This window comes from Pleurodeles waltl, chromosome 1_2, assembly GCF_031143425.1.
Source record: "Pleurodeles waltl isolate 20211129_DDA chromosome 1_2, aPleWal1.hap1.20221129, whole genome shotgun sequence".
NCBI lineage: Eukaryota > Metazoa > Chordata > Amphibia > Caudata > Salamandridae > Pleurodeles > Pleurodeles waltl.
In genome coordinates, this window is record NC_090437.1 from 826,368,163 (window position 1) to 826,382,239 (window position 14,077).

The 14,077-nt window shown below is 43.3% G+C and overlaps 1 protein-coding gene across 1 annotated transcript in view; it reads left to right on the top strand.

The window, feature by feature from the left end:
- The first annotated feature begins 2,447 nt into the window (after positions 1-2,447).
- Positions 2,448-14,077, top strand: part of SAP30 (Sin3A associated protein 30) — a 118,514-nt gene continuing 106,884 nt past the window's right edge. The window contains exon 1 of the mRNA XM_069244404.1: positions 2,448-2,905. Within this exon, the coding sequence (XP_069100505.1) occupies positions 2,681-2,905 (225 nt within the window). The 5' untranslated portion in view covers positions 2,448-2,680. The remainder of the gene's footprint in view (positions 2,906-14,077) is intronic.

A 14,077-nucleotide genomic window follows, 5' to 3' on the forward strand; every position in this document is an offset into this window, starting at 1 on the left:
GTACCTAGAAAGGAAAGGCAAACAGACAAATTACAATTGCATTGTCATAATTACCCTCCGAGGATTAGGTCAGCGCACAGGTTCAGTCTTCGTCTTCAGGACATCGGTCAAATCGCCATCAGTCAGGACTCAATTAAAGGGCAAAAGAGACACTTTCCTCATAAGGAGGAAAAGTGTAAATGGGCAAACTAAGGATGAGGATGGTATAATAAAGTCTCAAGTCACCAAACAGAGTGACAGAGTTTCTGGATAAAATCAATAGCATTCCCTAACCCACCGTAATGACCTTTCTGTGACATGGGTTTTTATCCCTTTTTCGTAGTACATTCCCCCAAAATTCTATTGGACAATTGCTATACCCCACTATCTTTAACCTATCAGAAAGTATATTAAGTAATCCCAATTGTCTCCCCATATTGTTTTACAGATCGTTGATTGGTCTTCATAATTGACGTCTTCAGAGGTGGCACATCCGGTGTTACCTCATTCCTTTGTAATTCTTTGTACATCTTTTGGTCAGCAGTTTTTTTGTCGTTCCGGTTAGAATGACCTTGTACATAACATTAATCTACACTTGTTTCAATATTTTATAACATTCATTTCAGGGCACCGAAGATGTGCCTGGGAACGGGTTTAACATGGTTACATTCATCTTCCAAGTTTGAAGAAAAAGAACATTTGCAGGGTCATGGCCCCTTGTGAGTCAGCACACTGAAAAACTGAAAAATGCATTTAATATGAGAGCCGAGCAGCTAAACTGCAGCTCATGCTAACTTAAGGAATTTCAATACAGTTTCAACAATACGATCATTAATATAAGCTTAATTGAACATAACAAACATTTTATTCATCATTATTAGTTGCGTCTACATTGGTGGCCACTTATCGTGGTCACAATTCCAGTACACGTTTAAGCAAAATCACTATTATTATAGTTTTCTATGCAGTATCATCACACATTAATATACAGATATTTCGTTTTAATATAGGTTATATAAAATACGCTCTCTCAGCGTATTGGAGAAGACTTATAATAAATAAGTGTTATGCCACTCAACTTCTTGTCAGCAGCATCACTACATGGCTTCAAAGCCCAATCTTAAAAACTAAAAGGTTTCTAAAACACAACACATGTCCTGTCTAAGCAAACAAACCATTGTTAAAAACTAAAAGGTTTCTAAAAAATGCAAAGAGTGAGGAAAAAATGTTGTTTTTATACAACTGTCTGTTCCTGACAGCTGGGAAGATGGCGAATGTAGCACAGCAAACCTTTCGTTGATGCCATTTTTGTAAAAATATTGCGCAGTACTTTTACATTTTTTTTCCACCAACCCAAAAAAAAGTTAGCTATATTTTAAGTCCCCCTAAAGGGAAACCCACAATCCGTGAGTACCTTTGCCCCAAGATGTTGAGAAAAATGTACACAAAGTTGGCTTGAATACCTTTTTGTGTGTGGGGGGGGGGGAAGGCATGCAGGTTGAAGCGCGAACTACCCCAAACAAAATACTGGGTGGGTGGGACACACACCCTAGGGATCAGATTGTCAAATAAAGCTAGGAGACTTCCAGAACAAAACCATAGAGAGAACTAACGCTGGAGCACTGACAAGCAAGCAGTAAACAAATGCTGCTCGCCTTTTATAAATCACAGGCTCTGTACACACTAGAGGTCGAGACACATGCGCAGTTGCATTGTTTTGATGAAGATTTCGGTAGCTTTCTCGAAATAGGATTAGACTTCCAACTGCACTGGACACCCATAGGTAGTTAGCCGCTGAGCTCAGTCACGTGCCCAATGGCTCCATCCTGTTATTACTCTTAGTGCTCGCCCACAACGACTACAGATTGAAGGAAGTTTTTCCGAGCCCGCTGCTAAGTTTCATACAATCATCAGTGAAGAGTTGTATTTTCAAAACGAATATGCGCCTTTAAGCGGCATGTTCAGATCTGTTAGGTGTGCCCGCTCCGCACTTTCCTTGACATTTTCTGTTGCAGATTTAATAAAAGGAGAGTCACCCCCCGCCTCCTTTATAACATGGCTGGTCTCCGCCGGCTTCGAACTGCTAACTAATAACGCCAGTTTCTGCGGCATACATTGACCGGCCATCATGCACTGGTAAATATTCAACACGTGTACCGCGCAATATCAGAGATTTATGCATAAAGGCAAACAATTGACACGTGTTTTTCACAAGCAGTAAACAATGTGACAATAAGTACCAAAGAAGCAGTTTTCTACTTTTAGTGAAACGGCTACCGAGATCAAAAATATTTTTTGTAAAACATACTGATCAAAAACATTGCGGCACGTTCATCCATAGGCGCCTGGAGGCTCCAGGGGCATGCTCTGTATACTGGTTTTGCCGCAAATAACGCTTGCAGCAGTAGCGTTGGAACAGCTAGTCCATCTTCAGTGTCTACAGCATGCCGGTGTTCTCTGCTTCCTGGTTCTCGCGCTGCATTTCTATGGACACCGCTGGCTCGGTGGACGCAGTGACGTCGAAACACCGCTCAGAACTGACTGTAAGCAAGCTTCTCGAAAACAGACCTGCAGCGAGGGACTGATTCTGCACAGGAGAACCGTTTCGCAGACTGCCATCCCAGTAACCTCTTGCGTATGGGACTGAGTTCTGTACCCACCTCAGTTTGCAGATGCGCCTAGTGCTGAGATAAGTTGAAATATGAATGGATTTCCTGCCGCGCTGGCTGAGGATGGCAGCGGCGAGACGGAGGTCCTTGCTGCGGGTCTCGAGCCACCCGCTCCTGGTCCCGGAGCGGGGCAGCTCTGCTGTCTGCGGGAGGAGGGAGGAGAACGCTGCTGTCGTGCTGCGGGGAACGCAAGTTTTAGCAAGAGGATCCAGAAGAGCATGGCCCAGAAGAAGGTCAAGATAGAGCTGGACAAGAGCGTGAGTGCACAGGATTAAACTGCATCTAATTCTACAAAATCAGAGCTGCGCCATCAGTTACTGACGATGCAAGTACTGGCTATCTTGCATCCGCCCGACACATTTCACAAGTATTACCGACAACCACTATAGTTTAGTCTCCTAGAGCCCATCCCACACACGGTATTCATACTACCTCAGCAACAGTTAGCAACTGCTGACGGCCTCCCTTCCATCGATAATTCTGCAACCACAAACTGTTGATCATCATGGACCCAGTGCCAAGTAACTAGTACTGTCCGATTTACAGACACATGATGGCAAACGGCATTGCTTTCCAATCCAAAGACACCGAGTGCTACTCATCGCACGGTCAACATGTACCGGCCTCCCCACGGTCATAGCCAACAAGTAGTGTTCAATGCACACCGAGCAACTCAGCCTTCCCACAACACAATGGCCAACCATCAGTTAATGCATGCCTCGATGCCAGTTACTGTCAACTTGCATACAACCAGTGCGCAGTTCACAACCAACAGCTATTACCCAACCAAAAAGCACGCCTAAAGCTGCTAACACTGAACCACCTAAACACATAGCAAACACTGCCCAGCCCACAACCAACAGGTATGGGGATTTGTGGTGACAGCAAAATTAGCGGTGTTCCCCCCTCCCCCAAACAGGTGATAATAGTGCAGCAAACAAAGCCCAACCAAAAATCTGATGTCACTTCTTCGGACGAGCTGACCAACCTGCAGACATAAAGTATCGTATAGCTTACAACCAATACGTAAACAATGGCAACCAAATACTGTCCAAACCAACACTACCTTACAAAATATGCACTGGTCAATCTGCAGCCAATGCACAAACCGTAAATAGTTATTTGCCAACTCACCGCTCATGCCCAAACTATCAGCACACTCCTGCCTATCAGCCATTGCCTAATTCAAAATATGTACTACTTAACCCACTATTAAGTACTGCCCATCCCAGGAATCAACATGGGCTGGTCGGTTACCACAGGCCTCAGAGGTTCATTTATTCATATGCAATAACCTGTTTTTGCCTTGAGATCTTTAAAAGGAAGGTGCTTCTGCTTTAAACAGTCAGTTCGCAACTTAGATTATATGTTAACAACGACCTTTCTCGGGGTTCAAATGGCCCCACCTAAACGCAAGACCAGACCCGCTTTTTGCTTTGGCCTAAGTTTTAACCCACCAAGGGGAATGCATCTCTATCAACCCCCAAAACATGTTTGGTTGTCTATATCCTAAAATTAGTGCACATCTCACTTATGGTATAGGACTTCCACACTTAAAATGACTAACATGAAAACAATGGAGTGCAAGTATTTCCATCTAGGGAATAATCGCTAAAAGTTTCTAATAGCTCTTGACAGCCCTATTATTTCGTTTTGCTACAATGAACGCTGCAATTGGTTACAAAAACTTTTTGTTAAAATAACGGACCTCTCGTCACAGACTTTAAATAGCAGAACAGTGTAGCCCTTCCATACCCGACCTCAGTGACAGATTTGTGTGTTTAATTGTTTACATTGACATAAAACAATAAGCATATCAATGTTCGTAATTTTTATTTTTTTTAAATAATTTTCTTTTAACCTCCACAAGGCGCCACATAGAAAATGGTGAGTTCATCGCATTATGGTGGAACCATAGTAGGTAAACTAGTTAATTGTATGTGGTACAAATATGAAGACCTCAAAATAGGTATGGTTTGCCACACATACCCATTTTCCAGATCTCGGTCCTTCGTTGAAGGATTAAGAAAAGTCCCACTGCCATGAGCACAAACGTCTGTACTCCTTTGCATTAATTTATCAAAATACTACTCACTTTTCACAGATAGTTATATACTAGTTGTTTACCCTCCTTTGGAAAACGAGGTGGAGTTCCAGTCTTAATTCCTCATCATCAACACATAGCTTTATTCGGTTACTTTCAACCATAAAAGCAAAACAACCAACAATTCAATGAAAAAGAAATAGGAATTAAGTTAAAAAAGGGATAAAAATGAAATAAAAAAAAAACATATGTTTCAGCCTTAAAAGCACATAAAATTACTTTCCTTTAAAAAAAAAAAAAAGAAAAAAGAAAGTGCACCTAACCCCCTAATACCTATCATTTAAATTAAACATGGGGTTTTATTTCAGTCTAGGTGTATAGTTAGAATTTAGCAGCTAAAACACTTTTTTTTTTTTTTCCTCTTTTTAAAAAACATTTGTTCCTCATCATCATTTTTCCCCAGAAGATTAATACGTATATGCCAAGCAGCTACAATGTACTTACTAACCGCACAGGATAAAGGGAGAGAAGTATCCCTCATCATGATCCTTAAGGCAACAATACAGTATCTTATCCCCATATTCCTACACACAGGTCGTAACCACTTCCGTCGCGCAAACAAATAAGTAGGGCAAATGAACATAAAATGTACAATAGATTCAGAAGTGTGGTTGCAACTAGGACAGGGATCAGATCTTGTAATCGCACTTTGTGGACTGCCATAGGATTTAAGAGGCAGACAACCATATCTGAACTGAATATATAGACTCTTACTTAATGGGTCAAGAATTGTATCCATAAATGGTTCCAGATACGGGTACCATTTAAAATCAAAGAATTGTGAAGTCAATCTGCCGTGTGTTGAGCACGGCAGGTAGTTTTCCCTGACATGTATCCAGTAAACAGTTTTCAAATGGCTCTTCTGATCCTTCCTTATACTTTCTGGATGGCTCCAAAACTCACTAAGACCCAATCTATAAAACCATTTTGAGATGTGATTAAACCAAGGAATGGTAAGAACATTTGGTCTATCTAGAATGTCTTGAATAGACTCCTTGTATGTGGATAGCTCAAGGGTGGTCCATACACGGACCCAGAAAAGCAATGGTCGTAGGGCAATTACATCTGAGATGCGTGGCAAGCCAAGGTCCCAGAACATTGGCAGCAGTGGGGTATTACGAGGACAGGCCAAAGATGACCTTACAAAGTTGTTTTCCCCCACTGCCAACTTGCCGGTGTTCGAGGACCCCCAGATTTCTGCCCCATAGACCGCAGCACTCTGCGCCTTGGCTCGGTAGATTTTAATGGTTGGAGTAATCACTCTCTCAGAGGTAGACTTGTGGAAGCGTAGAATAGCCCCAAGTCTCTGGGCCAAAAGAGCTAGACTTTTATCGATTTGGGCCCCCCAATGCAGATTGTTGCTGATTCTCACCCCCAAATAATCTATGGAGCTTACCATGCCTAGGGGGGTTCCATTGTAGAAAATTGAATATCTCTTAGTAGGGCCACAGCCCAGGGACATAAGTTTAGTTTTACTATGATTAAGTTCAAGTCCATAGTCACCACAAAACAAACTAAACTTATCCACAAGTACCTGGAGACCCATAGGAGTTCTGGAGATCAGGAGGGAATCGTCAGCAAATAGTAAAATTGGAATTTTGTGGTTATTCAGGGATGGAGCATCATTTTGGCAGTTGGTAACGACTTGCACCACCTCGTTAATAAACAATGTGAATAAAGTTGGGGCGAGAACACAGCCCTGGCGCACTCCTCTCCTAATATCTATTTTGTCAGTGAGTTCCCCCCGATTGCCCCATCTAACTTGTGCGAATGTTTTTTCATGTAACCTTTGAATTAAATGCACCAAGTTTCCTGGGATACCGATTTTGTTTAGTACTCCCCATAGTTTCTCTCTTGGGACAAAGTCGAACGCAGATCTTAGATCTACAAAGGCAACATAGAGTTTTTGCTTAGATAGTGTGACATACTTCCAAAATAGTAATGACAGCCTGAAGACTTGGTCCATGGTATTAGTTTTAGGCCGAAAACCGGCCTGTAAGGGGGATAGGATTTGATTATCCTGAATCCAATCATTAAGCCTATCCAAGACTTGCTTAGCAAACGTCTTCTGAAGGATATCGATAAGGCTGATTGGTCGATAATTTGCAGGTGAGCCTACATCACCCTTTTTGTGAATCGGAATTATTTCTGCACCACGCCAAGAATCTGGAATAGGGCTATCAGCTGCTATGGCATTAGACAATAAGTTAATGTACCATGCCCATATCTTTGGTTCCGATTTAAACAGGTCCCCTGGAATTTTATCTGGACCAGGGGCTTTAGCTGGCCTCAAAGAATTAATTGCAGCTGTTTTTTCGGCTAAGGTAAAAACAATGCTCTCAGTTGGAGGCTTGGTAACAGCCCAACACTCATTATATCCAGGGACCTCCAGAGCTTGCGATGCAGGCAGAGCATAAATTCCAGAAAAAAAGGACACCCATCTTTTGGGCTGAATGTACATGCCAATATCATCATTACCCCTTTTCGAGCTGGAGATCAACAGCCGCCAAAAGGAACTATCATCTTGTTGTTTAACTGCTTCAAGCAGCTTCTGCCATATCTCATTATCCCAGTCTTTTTTTGCTTGTTTCAGGGCATTGACATAACTACGTCGGGCCTCTTTAATAACCTCTTGAGTAGAGTTTTTTACAGCCTCATTTAAATTAGATCTTGCTCGCACACAATCCTGATTGTACCAATCCCTACGAGGGGTGTCAACAGGTCTAGGTTTAGAAGGGATTTCCCTATAAAAGATACCCTGTAGGAAATCCACCAATTTATTGTGGATAACCATAATAGGAATATCAGAGACTTCTTGTTCCTCGTAATCTACAAAAAGCTTTAAAAATGGTGAATATATTTCCCTAATCAAGTACGGGTTAGATTCGACCTTCGGCCAACAGACCCGAGAGCGTGTATGATTCAAGTAAGGGAGTGGAACGTTAGTGATCTGTGTGTGCTGGACTCTTAAAAATGCATGGTTGGTCAGTACAAGGCACAAGGGATTATGATCACTGTCCAGGCGAGGTAATATTTCCATGTCCAGTGAGCTTGACCATAGCCTAATGTCCACCAGAATATAATCAATGGTACTAAAGGAAAGCCCTCGCTTGAAAGTAATATCTCGCTCAGGATCTGATTTTGTGCGGCCATTGCATTCTCTCAGGCCATATTTCAGACAAAGGGAAGACAATTGAGATGCAACACAGGAGGCTGGCAGAGACGCCATTTCCTTGGATTGGGGAATACCCCAATATTCGTCCTCCTCAGTAGTCCGATTGCTGATGGTATTGTCCAACACAAAAGAGCAATTAAAATCACCTGCTATAATCAGAAGATCTGAAGGGTCCAGAAGCTCTATATAATCCGTCAGCTGGGTGAGAACAATTGATTCTGACCCACGGGGAACGGATCTTGCATAAGTATTCAGAACTATCATCCTGAGTCCAGGTCGGAATGTGAGTTGCACACCCAGCAGATCATAGGAACTAAACTTTATCATGGAGTGGTCACATTCTAGCTTATTGTTCAATAAAATCATTAACCCTCCTATCTGTCTTCCAAATCCACCAGAAGCAGGTTGGGCAGCAGAACAGTAGGTTGTAAAGCCTTGTATGGATAACTGTTCTGCAGTCCAGGTTTCCTGAAAAAGACAGATATCTTGTTTATTAACAAGGCTTACCCATTCCGGGTCATCCAACTTTGACTTAATTCCTGCAACATTCCAAGATATAATATTGATTTTGGGAGGCGTAGATATTGACTTAGTTCTCAATAGGGAGGCGGGAGATGGAGTCCCTGTAAGTTGACACTCATCATTTACTATTTTGGGAAGTACTGTGCAGGGGGCAATCAGTCAGTCCAGTTCAGAAAGTAAGGGGGAATGGTTCTCAGATTTAGATGTTAAAGAGTTGTCTGAAGAAGGAATAACCCCAGCTACAATAGTCCCAGATGTACAGCATCCTCTGCATGACAAAATCCCAGGTGGCTGACTACTAAGTCTAAGGTTTGATTCCCTACCTGAGCTTAATGTACCTGTCCGTGTGTCAAAGGCCAGGAGATCATTGACTAGACTACTGTCATTAAAAAGAATCGAAATATAATCAAAGTCCGACCCTAGCTGATTATATCTGTGGACCTCACATATATCAGACCTGATAACAGAGAGACAGTTCCTCTGAGAGCGTATCCAATGAATGACTTTATTGGTTAGAGAGTCACTCGACTCTCTATTGCCCTGAGGTAGCTTTGGCACCCTAGTCAAATATATAATAGCATCTTCCCTCCTCCTTCTTGACCTTCCCTTAGAATCACGGGTCTGTAGAGGAATCAAATAGTCAGGGTGTGTAGCTAAACGGGGACTAGCACAACAGCTTGCTGCAGAAGGCATGCCACCTAAGTGTAACTGAGAAATTTTAAAACAGGGAATACCTTTGTCCCCCCTTCCAGAGTTGGATCCACACCTGTTTGCGCCTAATTTTGGAACTCGCTCATTGATGGTAGTCATGGTCTGACAGACAGACCTGCCATGCCTTGGAGAGCTGCCATTACTTCCCCCAACGATATTGTGTGTAGAAAGAGATGTCAAATTGTCACCTGAAGTAACGAAACTAGGTTTTTTGGTTTCCGGCTGTGAATCAGAGGAAGGAACAGACTCAAACGGCATAATGCAATTACAACCAGACTTTTGATCATAAAGTCCAGAAATTTTGTTCGTCAAAGATACCAGCAGACACTTAACATCATCTAGTTTCTGAGAAATGATAGCTAACTGAGAAGCTTCGTTGTTGCCCATCTTCCTATCCAGGAAGTCTTTGTCAGATCCTTCTGCAAATAAAGTTTGTGAATGTCCAGGACTTACAGGATTAGAGGATAAAACCGAAAACCTATTAGAACAAGGAATGGTAATAAGAGGCGGAGACGTGCACCTTGAAAGAGGTGCACCTTCTGCAGGTAAACATCCATTTGTTTCCACCAAAGATGGTGAAGTCTCCAAAAGTGATGGAATTACACCCTGGGAGTGAGGTGGAGGGTGTAGATCCGCCTTGACCTCTATTCTATGCATCTGTGTTTTTTTCTTAAAGAGATCGGGGATCTTTTTTAAAGGAATGGTGTCCAATATAGAAGGGCCAGCAACAGAGGGACTCCTCAGTATTGCCTCAACCTCTTCAAACAGTGAATCAATTGTTTTGAATTGCTGTAGATTTGTGGTAGAACATCCCTCCACTTTCCCAAGAGAACGTTTTTTGGGTTTTTTAACCCGGGAGTGGGATACTGATACATCGTCGGCCTTCCTCTTCCCCATTTCGTCTTTCCGATGGCCCAACTAAATAAATTCAAACACTTCTGGAAAAATGGGCCAGCCCTATCGAGTGCAGATGATATCGGGGGGAAAAGAAGCCCCTAGGAACAAGGGGTAATAAAGACTTGCTCCACTAGCCCCTTTAATGCCGGATAAAGCTTGTGATCAAATAAAACTAGTCAGACTTAACAGACAAGATTCCTAAAACCTCTCGACCAAGTCCAAATAGCAGAACAAACAAGACTTAAGGGGGGTGGCCCAGCCCAGGCTCTTCCTGGCGATGACGGGCGCAAGACGGGCCCGCCCTTGGCCCGGGCTTCGCCCGCGCGCGGGAACACGGTAGTTGAAATTTAAAGGGCTCCTGCCCTAGGGAACGAGTTAAAGGGCTCCTGCCCCTTGAAAAGTGCTGCCGCCGCCTCCCTGTTCCGTGCCGCGCTTCCCGCAGGGCGGGAACGCGGTAGTTGAAATTTAAAGGGCTCCTGCCCTAGGGAACGAGTTAAAGGGCTCCTGCCCCTTGAAAAGTGCTGCCGCCGCATCCCTGTTCCGTGCCGCGCTTCCCGCAGGGCGGGAACGCGGTAGTTGAAATTTAAAGGGCTCCTGCCCTAGGGAACGAGTTAAAGGGCTCCTGCCCCTTGAAAAGTGCTGCCGCCGCCTCCCTGTTCCGTGCCGCGCTTCCCGCAGAGCGGGAACGCGGTAGTTGAAATTTAAAGGGCTCCTGCCCTAGGGAACGAGTTAAAGGGCTCCTGCCCCTTGAAAAGTGCTGCCGCCGCCTCCCTGTTCCGTGCCGCGCTTCCCGCAGAGCGGGAACGCGGTAGTTGAAATTTAAAGGGCTCCTGCACTAGGGAACGAGTTAAAGGGCTCCTGCCCCTTGAAAAGTGCTGCCGCCGCCTCCCTGTTCCGTGCCGCGCTTCCCGCCTTCCCAGTCTTAATTCAGTGATAGCGTAGAGTTGATCTAACAGTGACTTGTGGCGTTTCTAACCTCTTCTGATATAACCCACAATGCTTTGGTTTTATTCAGTGTTGGCACCATCTCTGTTGTGAATAAAATAATTAACAAACCACAATGTATCCCAAGTCTAACTCATGCTCCTTTTAATCCTCTGTGCTAATTGGAGTGATTTTGTGCTCTTAGCTGTGCTCCGAGTATAGGGCACACAGGGAATGTACGTACTCTCTGGCCAGCTCACATGAGTACTTAACACCAGCATCCCCAAAGACCAAGACCATGTGCTGTCTGCTCCGTTCCAAAGTATGGAAAACAAAGTGATGGATGGCATGCTTGAATTAATTTAAGCCGCTGGTAGTTACTCGGAGAGCATCCCAAGCTATTATTATTTTGTACAACATGCCACCTCAGTTTGGACCAAGCCATATGCAAATCAGCCTGGACCATGCTCCAATTGGAACAGTCCAGCCCAGGTCCTCCAGGAACAGGAAGACAAGCAAGTAGTAGTTTTCTTCTCTCTTTTAAGTTTGAGAATATTACTACCCCATGCTTGAACTGTCTTTGGAGAACTGTGAGAACTGACCAATGAGTATAGCAAGTTCTGGTTCAGGACAATCCACAGTGAAGTCCCGCCAGCATAGGAGATGGCAGACTAATCAAAAGACCTGACCAGTTCCGACAGAGCCTGATATTATTGTTAAAAAAACAAAATGAGGGATAGTGAGGAAGCCTCCTTGTTTGGGTCTTCTCGTTAGTGACCAAGTAAATCTCCATAAGTCAAACTTATATGATCTGAAACAGTGCTTGTTCAGCGACCAAAAAATCTGCCTCTCAAACCATGTCTTTGGAAAGCATGATTAGTTTGCAAGATTTTCTTCTTCACTGACTGCCTTAGCTCCCATACTCTTTTTCACCAACCTTACTCGCACTTGTTGCTTCTCTTCTGCAAATAAATCAGTTACAACAAGTCATATCAATTTGTTGGCCTACCTTCACTCTTCCTTGAGTATTCTATTATAGTGATACCCTTTAGTCCTGGCATTTACGTAAGATGCCAATCTAATGGCCCAGTACTATCCACCGATCATATAGACACCTTCAAAAAGCAACTAAATACAATCGTTCCACCATCTCATAGCCTGATCATGTTCTCTAACGCACCCTCTCACTCTACCCAGGAACATGTCGGCTATATTACCTTTCAGGTCCCTCCCCTACTAATTAACCACTCAACTCTCTTTGCTTATCAGTCTGAATGTTAGCAATTCAACATTAAAGATTGCTAAATTATGTGAAGTGCCCGTCAGGCATATATCCACCCATCAAGTAAATGCTCATTTCATACCCCTGTGCAATTCTTTTTCCTTCAGCGTTTATAACAGCACGGGAAACACTCTGTCCCACTTAATTCTCATTCATCCCCTCCAGGTCTAATACCTGACCTTGGATCATTACGTCCTCCAACACCCTGCCCAGTGACATTGCTAAGTACCTTCACTCTAAGCTTCTCAACGCTAAGACAGCCACCGATTCACTGTCCCTCCTTTACCAGCACTTACACACTCCTCATTCTCCTCTGCCTTCTTCATTACTTTCCTACTGAGCTCATTCCTGTCCTCACGTCTGCTGGCCAGCCCTGCCCTGCCTTCTTCAGTCTGGTCGTTATGTTCCTCTCATCATTAAGCCTCTTGCGCTCTGATCCTTCTTTCTCTTTTTTTCTCACCTCTTTCAGAAAGCCTTTACAATCAATTACCGAAAAAAAACTTTCTCCCCCTGCCCTAGCAATAATTGATCCGTCTCTCTGCAACCTTTCTCTTCCAAGTTGATGAATGTTGTGTGTTTAATAAGCTCACTACTTCTCTAGCATGTAGCCTTCTTAGAATGTTGGCTTTTCACACTGCTGAGACTAACCTGTTGCAGTTGTTTGCCTTCATCACCTCTGCACGACGACACAACCACTGATATTACATACTAATTCTACTTCTTTCCTGTCTATTGGTGCTCCTAAAGCCCCCTTCTCCCCTGCCCTAATACTGCACCCCATTGTTCAGTCCTGATTTTCTCACTTGACTCCTGACTGTGCACTTTGTGTTGAATTTTTCAGCTTTTTATGCCATCTATATGCAGACATGTAAAATGTGTGTTCCTTGCCTTCACAGTAGGTCGTATACCTCATTGCCATCAAACAGTGAACGACTTTACATTCTGTAATGTGCTATTATTACAAAATGATCTATAATTATTCTTCAAACAACCCTTCTTCACCAGCTCTGCTAATCGTGCTCCTCTCTCGTATGATGAATGTACATATTTATTGTTAAACTCTCATGTGACTCGACATCTTTATTTCCAGTACTGCCCTGTTGTCACTCAAATATAAATTATTGAACGTCAGAAAGATTGTTTCACACCAGCTGTTTAATTTGGTTAACCCAGCCCTTAAGCCTATCATGAGCAGTCTTCCCTATTGTGACAGCGTACTGGTTGTACTTCTAAGTTCATATTCTTGACCAGAGGCAAAGGTATCAACTGTGCCAGTTGCATATTTTTCTCTCTTTGCTGCAGACTCACCAGCCCTTCGCCATAAGTGGTGTCAGTTTCCTCCTGCTTCTCTCTCATTACATTTGAACTGCTGACTCATATATTACTCTTATTGATTTTAGTAAGTCGACCATTGATTGAATTGGGCACAGAAGAATCCCTTTGAATGCCTTGGTGCATGTGACTATCTTTGGAAATGAGCAATGTGCTTTTTGTCCCCAATCCACGTGTTACAAACTCAGGAGAGCCCTCTGATCTACTAATGTCTAACTTTTGGTGATTCCTCCACCCCACCAGAGCTGCCAGAAAAGGTAGCAGAGAATTTCATTGGCTGGTGCTAAGGTATGGAATTCACTTCCCCTTTATCTACATATGCCATCCCATTTGTTGAAGTTTGTTCAGTCCTATTAATTAATTCATGTCCCTCATCTTAAATCTCTGCAATCATGGTTTATGTATGTTGCCTCAGACTTTCAAGTTTACATTTCTACAGTACTTAAGTGCCACTTATTAGCAAATCTATGCTTGAAAAGTTC